Source organism: Manis javanica, chromosome 18 (assembly GCF_040802235.1).
Source record: "Manis javanica isolate MJ-LG chromosome 18, MJ_LKY, whole genome shotgun sequence".
NCBI classification, from domain to species: domain Eukaryota; kingdom Metazoa; phylum Chordata; class Mammalia; order Pholidota; family Manidae; genus Manis; species Manis javanica.
Window position 1 is genome coordinate 5,525,477 of NC_133173.1, and position 14,050 is coordinate 5,539,526.

At 52.5% G+C, this 14,050-nt stretch overlaps 1 protein-coding gene across 6 annotated transcripts in view; it reads left to right on the top strand.

Annotated features, from left to right (window-relative positions):
- The window catches only part of NTRK3 (neurotrophic receptor tyrosine kinase 3), a 351,764-nt gene that overhangs the window by 102,015 nt on the left and 235,699 nt on the right, over positions 1–14,050 (top strand). For all 6 annotated transcript variants that reach the window (XM_073226998.1, XM_073226999.1, XM_073227000.1 and 3 more), the window contains 5 exons: positions 4,635–4,792; positions 5,527–5,669; positions 6,149–6,290; positions 6,740–7,036; positions 13,393–13,416. In XM_073226998.1, coding sequence (XP_073083099.1) covers positions 4,635–4,792; positions 5,527–5,669; positions 6,149–6,290; positions 6,740–7,036; positions 13,393–13,416 — 764 coding nt within the window. The remainder of the gene's footprint in view (positions 1–4,634; positions 4,793–5,526; positions 5,670–6,148; positions 6,291–6,739; positions 7,037–13,392; positions 13,417–14,050) is intronic.

Genomic DNA, 14,050 nt, shown 5'->3' on the forward strand with positions numbered 1-14,050 from the left:
TCCAAAGAAGGCCCTGTCCACAGGTACTGGGGGCTGGGACTTGGATGTATCCTTTTGGGGGGACACAGTTGAGCCCACTGTACTGGCCCCAGGTGACCCAGCAGGTGCGGCTTGGCTCTTGCGCGTGGGCTTTGCCTACCGTCTGACTGCTGTTGCCTCCAGGAGGCTGGCTGACCACGTGGGCACGCTTTTGTCCGTGACAGCAGATCTGGGTCCCTTCCCCATTGCCCACTGCCTGGCCCCGGGGTTGCCTCTGTTAGTGCTGCTGCTGTGGAGGGAGAAGAAAATCAGAGGGATGGCTGGAGGGAATCAGCATTTGCTAAGCATTCAGACACAGCAAAAGCCACTGTGTGCGCATGCCCGGATGGGCCACATGAATCCGTGGGAAGGCCCTGGGCCCTGTGATCAAGCCCCAGGCTGCCTTGGGGCCGGGGCTGGGTGGTGGTGAGCTTTGCCCTGAAGCAGCTGCCGCTGTGTTACTCACACGTGTTTGTGTTATTGTTGGAACAGGGAGATCCCTGCCTTGGGTGCCTTGAGCCTGCCCCTGAAGGCCTGGCTGGAGGGCCCTCTGCTAGACCCCTGATCTGAGGGCAAACAGAACTGCATGTTTAGACCCAGGGCATCCCTCCATGGCTTCTGGCCCATCTCTCTCTTCGAACCCTCTTGTCAGGCCGTGAGGACGATGGGGCTTTTGCACAGTCAGGTGCCTGGGAGCCACTGTTCTGAGCCTCAAAGTGCTTCCTGCCTGTGTGTATCTTGCCCTCTAAGGGCAATGTCCTGAGGGACGAGGTGGAATCTCAAGGTTCTTCTGCAGTTTCCCGGAGACTCTGGTTGGAGGAGCGTCCAGGTCTCACTGTGCATTCCTTCTGTTGGATCAGATCCTGAAGGAAAAAGATGGAATGAATCATAAAGGAGTTAGTATGCCTGCGCCTGGAAGCGTCAGGCACATCCAAACATCTCCCCTAATTCTCCCACCAGCTTGAATGTGGTAGCACCATCTGGCTTGCGTGGGGCCACTGAGACATTGGGATGGATAGCAGGCCGGGGCCCGGGTGGGAGGCAGGACTGAATAGGGTGCGTGTGGCTTGAAGCAGCTCCACCAAGCCCCTCACTTGTCTGGTCTTTTCTGTCCAGGTGGAAAAGATGTATTTTTGCAACTACTTAACAGTGAATGATCGCATTTTGTCAAGTGAGCAGCTGGGAGGAGCCAGGCTGGTCTGTTTGGGTTTGCATGTAGTCAGGCACCTGGCCCCTCAGTCCAGCTAAGCTGTGCGCCTCCCGTCCAGGCCCTGCCGTATGAATCCAAATGCGCCCGGCTCCGCTGGCACCCCTTTCCTCCACGTCTGGGCTGCCAGCTCTTACACCTCCTTTGCTAAGGAGTCGCTTCCCCCATACTTCCTCCTTGTCGTGAGGGTTCAGCGGGGTGAGTGAGCCACGTAAGGTGTTCAGCAGATTGCCGGGCTCGTGGTAAGTGTGATGCAAATCTTATTCTATGATTTGTATTACTTTTCTCTCATTTTTTCCTAGTTGCATTTTTTTTCTTCTCTCTGCAGAGGCATCTTGCCTTAACCCCAAGGCAAACACCTGCAAGGCTCCTGGACCTCATCTTGCCCTGTCTTCCTCTAGGACCCCTTCTCCCTGCCCACCTGCAGCCCTGCTCCAGCCCAGCTCCTAAGAGCTCCAAACTCTTCCCGTCCACTGGTTTCTTCTCCCATTTTCAACTAAGATGCTTTTCTCTTCCACTGACTTTCCTATCTCTGGGAGCTTAAACCCTTGGCATCGTTTTCCAGTCTTTCTTTTTCTTCTCCTGCAAGGAAGCCCCCGGTACCACCTTGTCTTCCTGTATGATACTCCTTCCATCTCCCCTTTCCCTCTGCCCGATCTTTACCAGTCTGCTCCCGGCCCTTACCACCAAGGTGGTGGTTTGAAGATAGTGGCCCAGGGTTCCCTGGGGTCCCCAAGACCCTTTCGGGGGGACCAGAAGATGAAATGTATCTTCATAGTAACACTCAGACACTCTTTGCCATCTACCCCACGTCGTTCTCCCACAAGCGTACAGCGGAGTTTTCCAGAGGCCCCGTGTTGTGTGATAATGTCATTGCCCTGAGGACTAATGACACGGGTGCTGTAGTTTAAACTTCTCTGTTTTTTCATTCCTAATATGGCACATAGTGATAGATACGATCTGCATGAACAACAGCTCTTTGAGGCCGTCCATAAATTTTAAGAGTGAAAAGTACTTGAGACCAGAAAGTTGGAGAACCTTGCCAGGAGCTGCCAGCCTCCGTGGTGCCCATGTGTGAGTGTGAAAAGACACCCCACGGGTGGATGTAGCCCAGGGCCAGGCACTGGGTCTGATCAAGGGTGTGCCAACTGGACTTCATCTCCCATTCATCCCCTTGGCTGGGTGCTCTGAGACATGCACCAACTTCCCAACTAGGTGCGAGTGCCCGTGTGTTTATGAGGCATCCTGACTGGCGCCTGGGTCTCTGGCTCCCCTGCTGTCCGGTGTATTCTGAGTGGGGGTGTTGGAGCCCTGCTTTGGCCACATGGTCCCCCAGCTCCAAGGGCCTCGGTGGCTCCATTGCCTCCTGGATGAATTGCTAACTTCTTGCATGTCAGTGAAAGTCCTCCACATCCACCTTTCCTGCTCTATTCCCCAGGGCTCCTTGGTACAACCTCTGTTCCTGTGTTCACATCTCTGCCTACAACACCTGCTCTAACTCTTGGCCTCTGCCTCCTTGAGCCCCTGAAATCAGGGGTCCTGCCCACTTTACTCCTCTTTGCTTCTCCCGTTGCACCCCCAATTTTTTGCACATGACAGACGGGGTGTAAAGCATGTGGGTTTTGGGGTCCAGCGGGCTGAGGTTTGAAATCCTGCTTTGTCGCACACCAGCCGAGGGACCATGAGCCATGTGACTTAACCCTTCCAAACATAAGTGGGGGATGCCTCAAATCCGTGGGACACTACCGGCTGTCTCCTAGGGTAGTTGTGAGAAGCTAAAGGGGCTGTTTCATTAGAAGGACAACGATGGACCTTAGCTGATGTGATGTAAAACTCTTAAAGTAAAGGGCACCTGATAAATCCAAATGCCTGCATCTTTAGGGGGAACATGATTCCCCATAATGGTTAGTTCCTTTCTTTTCTGCGAGAGTGTGGTTCACAGAGAGGGGTCACGGCAACGTGTGGACTAAGAGGATATTATGCAGCGGTGTCTGCCCGTTCTACCTGTGGCGTCCTGTTGGCTAGAAAACCCTGATTCCTCCTCCCAGGGGCCTTGCTCTTTCCTGAAAGCTGATTAAGTCTGACGCATGTGTAAGTACTTTGGGATTTTCCGGTTGTCAAAAATATCTAGGGTTTTAGTGCTGTTGCCCCAGTCTCCCCTCCTCTAGACACCACCGGGTTCATCGCACTGGTCCAGAAAGAGAATCATGGTCCCCCTAAAGATCCAGGCATTTGGATGTATCAGGTGCCCTTTACTTTACGAGTTTCACATCAGCTAAGGCCCTTCTTTGTCCTTCTGATGAGACAGCCCCACCAGGAGGGGAGGTGACTGGCTCTGCATCACCAGGGGACTCAGGGGACCTGACGCTTCCCCATGAGACGCTCTTCTTCACCGAGCCGAGGGCTCCTGGAGAGCAGGGACTGTCTTACTCATCTCTGCACTAACGGCACTCAGCCTGCAGCTGGACATAGAACAGGTGCTAATGAGGAATTTTGTTGAATTTATGAAGGACTAAAGCTGGTGTCCGTATGGGCTATGAGAGGATATGGGGAATAGCTAACCACCTACTTACTCCTCAGGGAGAATAACTCTCCCCACTTCTCTCCTTCCTTCCTTAATTTTATTCATTCAACAGGTATTTACATGCCCGGCTCAATTATAGGTGCAGGGATGTAGCAATGAATCAAACAGGCAATGTCTCTGACCCCAGTGGAGCTTAATTTTTATTTGGGGAGACAGATAATAAACAAACAAGCAAATAGATTTTTGAAGTGATGCTGGGAAGTGACAAATACCAGAAAAAAGACAATAGCAGGGGAAGGGACTGGGCAATGCTGGGGCAGGGGCGGGTGCTGGCTTTCTTATAGGGGCACTTAGAGAAGGCCGTATGTTTCCTTAATGCAGTGAGGTAGCCAGTCTAGCAGGCAGGCCAGGAGAAGAACTCTGCAGGCAGAAAGGACAGGTGCAAAGGCCCTGGGGCAGCACAGGCTGGTCATGTTAATGAGCTTGACAGATAGCAAAGTCAGTGTGGCTGAAGAAGAGGGGAGGAGGGTGTGGGAGGAAATGAGGTCAAGAGGTGATGGCGAGGCATGCGGATCCTGTAGTCCTTTGACTTTCAACGCAATGGGACGCCCCTGGAAGAGGAGCACCCCAAGCCATAGTATTTAAAAGGGTCTCTGCCACATGACTTGAGTGGATTTCTTTTTTTCAAATGCATTTATTAGTTTAAAAACGAAGTAATCATGGACCTTAAAGTATTTTTTACCTTTTTTTTTTTTTGAGACCTTGCTAACCCCATTCTCTCCTCAATCCCAGGAGAGTAGGTGGGGGCCTCTGACCTCATGGTCCTGGAGGGAGCTGGGCACCTGTGGGCTCAGGAGTTCTCTCTCCCTCTCTTCCTGCCCGCAGGCGGTTGGAACAGAACTTCTTCAACTGCAGCTGCGATATCCGTTGGATGCAGCTCTGGCAGGAGCAGGGGGAGGCCAAGCTGAACAGCCAGAACCTCTACTGCGTCAGTGCCGACGGCTCCCAGCTCCCCCTGTTCCGCATGAACATCAGCCAGTGTGGTGAGTGAGCCCCCTGGCTCCAGGGCTGTGCCCCTGAGACACAGGGATGGTGCCCCACGTCAGCCTGGAACATGAGGGGCCTTCCTTTCCCCTCCACCTTCCCAGCCTTGAACTCGGCACTGGGTGCAAATCTGTCTCACCTTTTACCCGGGGCTCGTGCCCGTCTCTTTGTGAGCCGGCCGTGGGCAGGTTGGTGTCAGGAATGCAGAAAGGGGCTAAGTGTGCCCTTCTCATGGGACCAGAGTCCTTTCCCTCCATGAGTTACTTATCAGCCAGACCTGAGGGAGTGTATCTCCTTATCAGGAGCATCTGAGGTTCTTTTAGAAAAGCAGATTCCTGGGCCCAGCCATAGACTTACAAGATCAAAGTGTCTGGGGATGGGTCCTAGAAATCTGAGCTTTTAGCAAACTCCCCGTGGGAGTCTGAAGCAGACCGGCCCTTTGAGAACCACGCCCAAGGTGGAATATGCCATTTGCTTCATTGCTACAGTTGCATTCCTAGAGCAGCTGCCCCACTCACTGCCTGGTGTAGGAGAGTCCAGCTGCACGGGCTTAAGTTCTGACATGTACTGGGTGGGTGGGGGGGTGTGTGGAGCTCGGGGCTTGGGGCCTTCCAGGAGCTCAGGCACCCTGTGTCAGAGTCATTATTGGCGGAGGCAAAAGTGCCGCCTCAACCCCATGGACAAAGTTTTGGTGAGGTTGCCTATATTTCACTCACCGCGTCCTCCCTCCCAGACCTTCCTGAGATCAGTGTGAGTCACGTCAACCTGACCGTACGGGAGGGTGACAACGCTGTCATCACCTGCAATGGCTCTGGGTCTCCGCTGCCCGACGTGGACTGGATTGTCACCGGGCTGCAGTCCATCAACACCCACCAGGTAGGCGTCCCAGGCTGGGCCCCATCGGGAGGCTGGGGAGCCATCACTCCTCAGGCTTCATGTGCTAATTCTTAAGAGAAGCAAGAGCTGTGAGGATGAGGAAGATGGACGGGGGACGTCTGTGGCCCTTTCTTTGCAGGAAGAAACATGTAGACTTGGCTTCTATCCAGCTGCAATGTTTTCTAGCCAATTCGATCTTAAACCTGTTGCTAATCTTCCTTGTGCCTTAGTCTCCTCCTTTGTGTAGTAGGTATAATGCTACCCTTCATGTCACAGGGTGAATGTGAGGATTCCTAGGATTCCTGGGATTCCTGGGCTCTGGCCTGGAGAGCCTGGCCCTTGGTCAGCATGAATTTACCCACAGTCTCCTTTACCCTCTGCCCAGCTTTCCTTTTGATTCCTAAAGGTGGTTGGGAGTTAGGTTGGGGAGCAGCCCTTGTAGAGACTGTTTGATTGTTGTCTTTTTATTGGGGCCTTAGACAAATCTGAACTGGACCAATGTACACGCCATCAACCTGACGCTGGTGAACGTGACGAGTGAGGACAATGGCTTCACCCTGACGTGCATCGCGGAGAACGTGGTGGGCATGAGCAATGCCAGCGTCGCCCTCGCCGTCCACTGTGCGTGGTGCATTGCGGCGGGTGGCTCTGCACTGAGGGGATGCCCGTGCGGGAGGCCATGGCGGGGCTGGGCCGGCGGTGGGTCCGATCTACCCTGAAGGGCGGAAGGACTCTTGTAGGGCAGGGCCACACAGGTCAGTCCTTGGCCAGTCACCCCAGAAAGGGTACCCTGTCCCTGAGAAGATGGGGTGCCTCTGACTGTGCCCCCAGGACGCTCCTGAGTCGGCCCACATCTGCCTTGAGTTCAAGCCCTAGGAGGTTGGGAGTGGGAACACTCCAGTTGTGGGCAGGAAGCCTGGGTGGGTGAACACAGTCATCTCTTGTTCTCTTTTCAGGAGTGCTGGGGGGGGGACCTCTGATTTCCTCCCTTTTTGGAGCTGGGTGGGGAAGAACTGGGGCTCCCACCCTGTTCCTCTGCGTCCTGGGCTTCAGCTGGCCTCTCCCCGCAGACCCCCCGCGCGTGGTGAGCCTGGAGGAGCCCGAGCTGCGCCTGGAGCACTGCATCGAGTTCGTGGTGCGCGGCAACCCGCCGCCGACCCTGCACTGGCTGCACAATGGGCAGCCGCTGCGCGAGTCCAAGATCATCCACGTGGAGTACTACCAGGAGGGCGAGGTGTCCGAGGGCTGCCTGCTCTTCAACAAGCCCACCCACTACAACAATGGCAACTACACCCTCATTGCCAAAAACCCGCTGGGCACGGCCAACCAGACCATCAATGGCCACTTCCTCAAGGAACCCTTTCCAGGTGAGGGCGGGGCAGCTCTCGGGACGAGTGGCATGTGTGTTAGCTCTGTCATGGGTAACTAGACACACCTGGGTGCATATTCAGCCACCACCAGCATTCCGTGTAAGCTAAAGTCTGTTCTCCAGTCGCTGTCACAGTTATTAGCTAGACCCCCTCACAAATGCACAGTTGACGTATCAGGGCATATAATGTGTCACGGTAGAGAAAGCAGGGTCTTGAGAGTTGGACCAGAGTGGTGGGGGACCTTGACCTAGTCCTTTATTTGTTGGGAGACTCTGGGAATGATTACTTGCTTTTCTGAGCCTCAGCTTCCTTATCTGCGAAACAGGCATGATTCCACTGCCCCCATAACAATCTTGTGGCTTTAAAATGAGTTAAGGTCCATAAAGCACATGTCACAGGGTTTGGCACAAAGTGATGGTTCGGCCACCATCCAATGCGAGGGGCTCCTGAGTCTGTCCAATTCAGCTCCACATGTAACAGCTACGTGAACAGAGCCTCTTTCTCCTTGTGGGTTAGTATCAAGACTTGGCTGGGGTTTGGGCTTCCAGGTCTGTGGCTTCGTTCCACGCTTGTTCTGTGGAACAAGACCAGATGGGGCTCTATCTGATGCTGTCAGCCTGTGATGGTGCTAATGTCAAGTGGACCGGGGTGGGGAGGGGTGATTCAAGCCATGAAAGAACTTCATTTGAATATTTGGGAGATGACTCTGTCTCTTTGAGCTAGAATATTTTGAATCCTTTCCTAAAATTGGAGGAAAAAAAACCCAAAGAGTTGAGCGGAAGTGGTTGTAGCATCTCTTGGTTGGTTCGGTGGTTGATGCAGCTCTGTCCAGGAAGCCATGTATCTTTGATGACCTTGGAGATTTCTGCCGGATATGGGCTGGAGAAACTTTTGGCCTTCAATCCCCAGGGATTGAAGGTTCTAATGACATAAAGGGGAGTGTAAAGGCTGACACACAGTCACACACGGAATGGGGGGCACCAAGAGCCAGCGCACACTGCAGCCTCTGCTCATGTGAAGGTGACTTCACGGCCCATGGAGGACCAGCGGGTAGCAGTTCCAGGAGGCCTTTGTGTCTTAGTGTGAGGACACGCAGACTGGAGGTGCCCAGCGTGAGACCCTGGGGAAGGGAGGCTGCGTGGGATGCTAAGTTTGCTGCCGGGGTCCAGGGGATGATGGCGCCATCACTCAGCAGAGGATCCTGATGTTTGAGATCCTGATAGTCCCATTTAATCCTTATCTCCCAACTCATCCCCAGGATGCACAGTAAAAGGCCCTGGGATGCTTCCCACTGTGGGCCATGCCAAGTTTTGTGGGCGCTGGAAGAGTCCTGGTGTGCATGGAGGAAGCAGCAGCTTTGGGATGCAAGTACTTTGCCCTCATGGGCCACAAACTCAGGCTAGGCCTCGTTGGCTAAAGGGCGGGATCCTCACGGCCGCCCACTTTCACGCCCCAATCCCTCTGACGCCTCTCTAAGGTCCAGGGACACCAAAGATTCCACTCCATGCTTCCAGGACGAATGTCCCTAGCCAGTCCTTCCCGGGACCTCCCACACCAAGGCGGGCTGCCCCTGCTCCGCGTTCCAGCACTTCTCTGGAAATGTGCACGGAGACACCAACATGTGGAGCACGTGCAGTTTACAAAAGCTTTTCTAGAACACTTTCATTTGACTGTTCTACTCTGAGAAAATCCTCACCGATGGAATTTCTACATTTGCAGATTGCTCCACTGAATGTGTTTATCCCTGCAACCTCTCAGGCCTGTGGTGGTGGGAAAGGAGAGCCTCACCTTCAGAGCTCTGTTTCCCCCCATGACACGTCCCTTTCTGTTGCCCCTTGGTATTCTTTCAGAAGAAAATAAAAACAAACTACTTCTGTGCTTACTCTGTGCCAAGCACTGTTGTGATACATGGCATCTGATGGACTCTGGCCCCAGGAGGGTGGGAGGCAGGGTGGAGTCGAGAGAAGCTTGAATCCCACCTGATGTCATTTCCTCGGACCCACCTACACCCTGCCAGGGCCTCCCTGTGTGAATGTCGGCTTGTTCCATGAGCCTAAAGGAATCAATGAATGATGAAAAGGTAGCGACAGGGAAAAGGTGGGCCAGTCGTGTCTGGTGGCAAAATGTCTAAATATTCAGGAGAGTAAATTATCCAGGGGAACAGGCAGTAAACCTTCGCCTGCTGAGCCCCGGTACCTATGCTGTCTGTCGATCCTGCTCTTCCCACAGCAGAGGTTTGAAGGGCTGAACACATCCAGTGAAGCAATCAGCAAATGTAGAAACTTGCATCAGTGAGGATTTTCTCAGAGTAGAACGGTCAAATGGAAGTGTTCTAGAAAAGCTTTTGTAGACTGCACGTGCTCCACACACGTCGGTGTCTCCGTGTGCAGGTTCCCAGAGAAGTGCTGGAAAGCGCAGCAGGGGCAGTCCGCCTTGGTGTGGGAGGTCCCGGGAAGGACTGGCTAGGGACATTCATTCTGCAAGCATGAAGTGGAATCTTTTTTGGTGTTTCCAGACCTTAGAGGGGCATCGGAGGGATCGGGGCATAAAAGTGGCAGCCGTGAGGAATCAGTGCTCCTGGTGTCAGGAGAGGAGGGGCCGGGGAGGCTGAAGGTCATGTGGGGATGGGAGGCAGCGGTTGGCAGGCCCAGGCCCGGAGGGAATGAGAAGCTGGGGGGGCCTTAGATGATGATGTGACAGGTGGGGGAATGTTGCCTAAGGGCCTGTGAGTGTATGTTTGCATGTAGTTGTGCAGCAAATGCCTGAGAGTACTTAACAAACATTTAGGAGTAAGTGGGCTGCTGTGATTCTTGAATGCTCATTTTGTACTTGGTCGGCACTGCCCCAGGGCCGTCAGCCTCAGCAAGGCCCCTGTCCCCACCCTCAGAGGCTTGTTGAGACGGGAATGTGGTTTCAGCCTGCTGGTGGTGCAGGGGAGGAGGTGGTTCTGTTCCTCTCCATGTCTGACCAACCAGCAGCTGAAGGCGGCAGTCATGACACGGGGCTTCCGTGTGGGCTCAGCAGGGCACACGGAGGTCTCCCTCAGCCCTGCTCACGTCCGAAGCCAAGGCGTCTCTTGTCGTCGCTTCTCAGTCCATCTCTCTGCGCACAAGCTGCTTTCTCTCTTCTCTCTTCTCTGGGTCGCGCTGCCTTTCTACAAGGCCCTTCTAAGAAGTTCTGGGACTGGAAGAGGTGTGGCCTGGGGCCGGAGGAGACTGTGCATCACGTTTGTGTCCAGCCCCTGTTCATCTTCAGGTGGTGCCCTGGAAAACGGACCCATTCATCCTCCCAGCTGCTGGTGGGGCAGAGGGCAGGACACTCCTGGGTGCCATCCTCTTTCAGGGTGGGAGTGTGAGACCCCCACAGATTAGAGGGGACCCAGCAGGTCCCCTGTTCCAAGGCTCATGTGTAAATATTTCCAGGCTCTGGCAAAGGAGCTAAGCATAGGCTGATTGGAAGATGACACGGTTCACAGACTCGGCCAAAACATTCGGCTGACGTGAGAATATTCTCTAATAAACGGGAGCCTTATGAGAAATATGCAAATGAGTGTTAACTGCGAATCGATCTGGCACCTCTCTTTTCTTGGACTCTGAAGTCAGGGCCAGGGCCCCCTCTTCTCCATCCTCCCCATAGCTTGGGCGTTTGGTCACCCACAGTCTGGACGAGGGTGGCGGCATGAAGCACGCGCTCGGGAACTTGGAGAAGCTCTGTTGTTCTGCCCAAAACAGACACAAATAAGCAATCTACTGACAGTGCATTTACTGTAAACAGGACTTTCTCTAAATGGCTCCTCTTCACAGACAGCATCGTCTTCCCCCAGGTAGTTGGAGGAGACCATTGGCGGTGCATACGTAATAGAGCAGTGATCACGATGTCCGGGCTCAGGCAAGGCCCGCAGCGAGGGGACGGGCGGGTGGGTGGATGGTTGAGTTGTTACGTCTCCGGGTGTGGTGGGCCGGTGGCAGCAGGAGATGGGCTTTAACACAGTGGTTCTCAAAGGAATCAGCAGCCTCAGCCACACCCGAGAACTTGTTGGAAATGCAAATTCTCAAGACCCGCCCCAGATCTCCTGAGTCAGAAACTCTGGGGCAATAACCTATACTTTATGTCTCTTCTTAAAAATTAAAAAAAAAAATTTTAACTTCTCATTTGAAATAGTTTGAGAATTACCCAAAAATGTTTCAAAATGGTCCAGAGAACTTCCTTACATCCTTCAGCCAGCTTCCCCAAATGTTACCATCTTACGAAACCACCGTGTACGATGAATCAGGATGTGAACACGGATAGGACGCTTTCCTGGAAGCTACAGACTTTATTTGAATCTTATTAACTGTCCCACTGCTGTTCTTTCTTCTCTAGGGTCCAGTCCAGGAGTACACATGGCCCTTAGTCACCCTGTCCCTTACTCTCTTTAAATCTGGGACGTGGTTCCTCAGTCTTTCTTTGTCTTTCATGATCTGTGCACTTCTGAAGAGATAGCCAACTAATTATTTTGTAGATGATTGTCCCACAGTTTCGATCTGGCCCGAAGTTTCTTATGATTAAACGCCAGTTATGCATTGCTGGCAAGAACCCCGCAGGAGAGATGCTGCCCTGCTTTCAGTGCATCCCATCAGTGGCGATGCACACGTCTTATTCCTGGGGGTGGTGACTGTATCACTTGGTCAGGAGGGCGTCTGCCAGGTTTCTCTGCTGCAAGAATGATTCTTCTTCCCTTTGTAACTAATAAACATAACATTTTGAAACTTTGTAAGTATCTGGTTTCTTAGCACCCTCTCACACATTACGTTTAGCATTCGTCGGTGATTCTTGGCTGAAACAATTATTATGGCGGTCTTTATCCGTGGTGATTTTTCTATTTCCATCACTCCTTCTCCATTTATTAATTGGAATTCTGTTGTAAGCAAGAGCTTTCTTTTCTTCTCATTTATTGACATCAGTATGGCCTCATGGGTATTTATTTTGTCTTATGGTTTATAATCTGTGTCTTAGTTGCTTAGGGCTGCCATAAGAAAATGGCAGTGACTGAGTGGCTTCAACAACAAAAATTTATTTTCTCATGGTTCTTGGGGTTAGAAAAGTCTGAGATCAACGTGTCAGCAGAGCTGGCTGCCTCTGAGGCCTCCGTCCTGGGTGTGCAGGTGGGCGTCTTCCCTCTGTGTGGGTCTGGGGTCTAGAAGAACACCAGTCAGATTAGTGCCCACCCTAATGGCTTCATTTCAACTTAATTACCTCTTTAAAGACCCAATTCAGTCATATTCTGAGGCTGGGGGATAGGACTTCATCACATGAGGTTTGGGCAGATGTAATTAAGCCCATAACAATCCATGACTGTCATTTAAAAAATTTTCTTGCTCAAAATGTTCCAAATTCAGCCACTGGAACCCCCTGACATTGGCTCCTGGTCCTTTCTCCCTGCCCCCCTTTATGTTTTGAGCACTGTCTTTCTAGTACCACAGGATGTTCTGGGCACGTAGTGTACTCTCTCTGCCCCAACCCTGAAATTGTGCATTTCTCCCACCATTCCTTTTCTTGGAGGGCGGTAGTGACGACCCTCTAGAGGAGTCTGTCCCATGCTGAAGTCTGAGTATCTCTGATAGAGTGGTTAAGAGCCCAGACTTAGATTTGAATCCAGCCGTATCCCTTCTTAGATGAGTGAAGTTCAGTTAGGTACTTCATCACTACAAGCCTGCTTCCTTGGGGATAATGCTGCCCACCTCCCGGGATGGTTGTAAGGATTCAGTGATATATTAACACCAAGCACTCAGCATAGCCTCTGGCTCACAGTCAGGGACTGGCAATACTGAGCTTCCATTAGTAGGTGAGCCATTTCTATTTGAACCGGAGATCGAACAGTACATTTTCATCTGGGCGATGAGCAGATTCTAAAGGGATTCCTGAGAATGTCTCAGTGACCTCCTAGAATAAATTCTATGTATTGATTTGAGGAATTTTGTTATTTGAGATCATAGCTGGCATTTTCAAGAAAAGTCAGGGTAGCCCACCCTGCAGCACTTGATGTTGGCCCTACTGCACCACCAGCGTCCCCAGCACTCTGAGACCCGAGGGAGGACTGTGGGTCAGACAGTGTCTACATCTAACTTCCTATTTCACACTTTGGTGTCTAGTCCTTAGGTGGGCCGGCCACCTCCCTTGAAATCAGGGACTGTGTATCTCTTACTCCTCCATTTGGAAGACGACCTCCTAAGGAGTGTAGCGTGGGGAGGGGTGATAGGCCAGGGATTTTAGTTTCCAGTGGCTGGGGTGGGAGCGATTGTAGCTATTCGGGAGACACAGGGGCGCCTTCTGGTTTGTGTTGCATTTGTTAATTATCTCTTTCTTTTTTGCAGAGAGCACGGATAACTTTGTCTCTAGTAAGTCCACTTCGCCTCTTGCTTTGAAAGGGATTTATCTGATACTTTGGTGACTGTTGAATCCAAAACTCCCTTTCCTCTTCTACCCTGTTCCCCAGACCCAAGCAGCACAGAGCATCCGAGTGGAATGTGAAAGGGAACCAGAGAATAGAAAAACCTGTGGGGCAGTGCCCAGCCCACGCGCCTTGGGCAGCCTCTGTGTGTTCCCCCGGGGCGCTTTCTAGAGTCTGCATGTGGGTGTCCTCATCTGATGGAGGGGGTGTGTCAGGAAGGCTGTGGGGTTCCACATACCCCGCCGATTATCTCTGTTGTTCTTACAGAGAGAATGTGGAGCCTCAGCCTGTCAGTGTGTCTTGTCTGCTTCAAGGGCCCCACTGTTTGGCTGGGACCCACCTCGTGCGGAGCTGTGGTTCTCAAGGTCTCCTGACAGGCTCACGTGTCTTCAGTGGGGTCACTGAAGCTCAGTTTTTAAGCAGTGTGGGGCAGGGCTAGGCCATCCCAGAAGGAAGGAAGGATGTGGTGTTTTGCTCATGGGTTGTGGGAAAATCTATATTCGTCCCTTTTTTTTTCCTGCCCCGTGATGGACTAAGGGCAACAGATGCTGCCCTGTCTGCCCCATGTGCAGCCTGAGGTA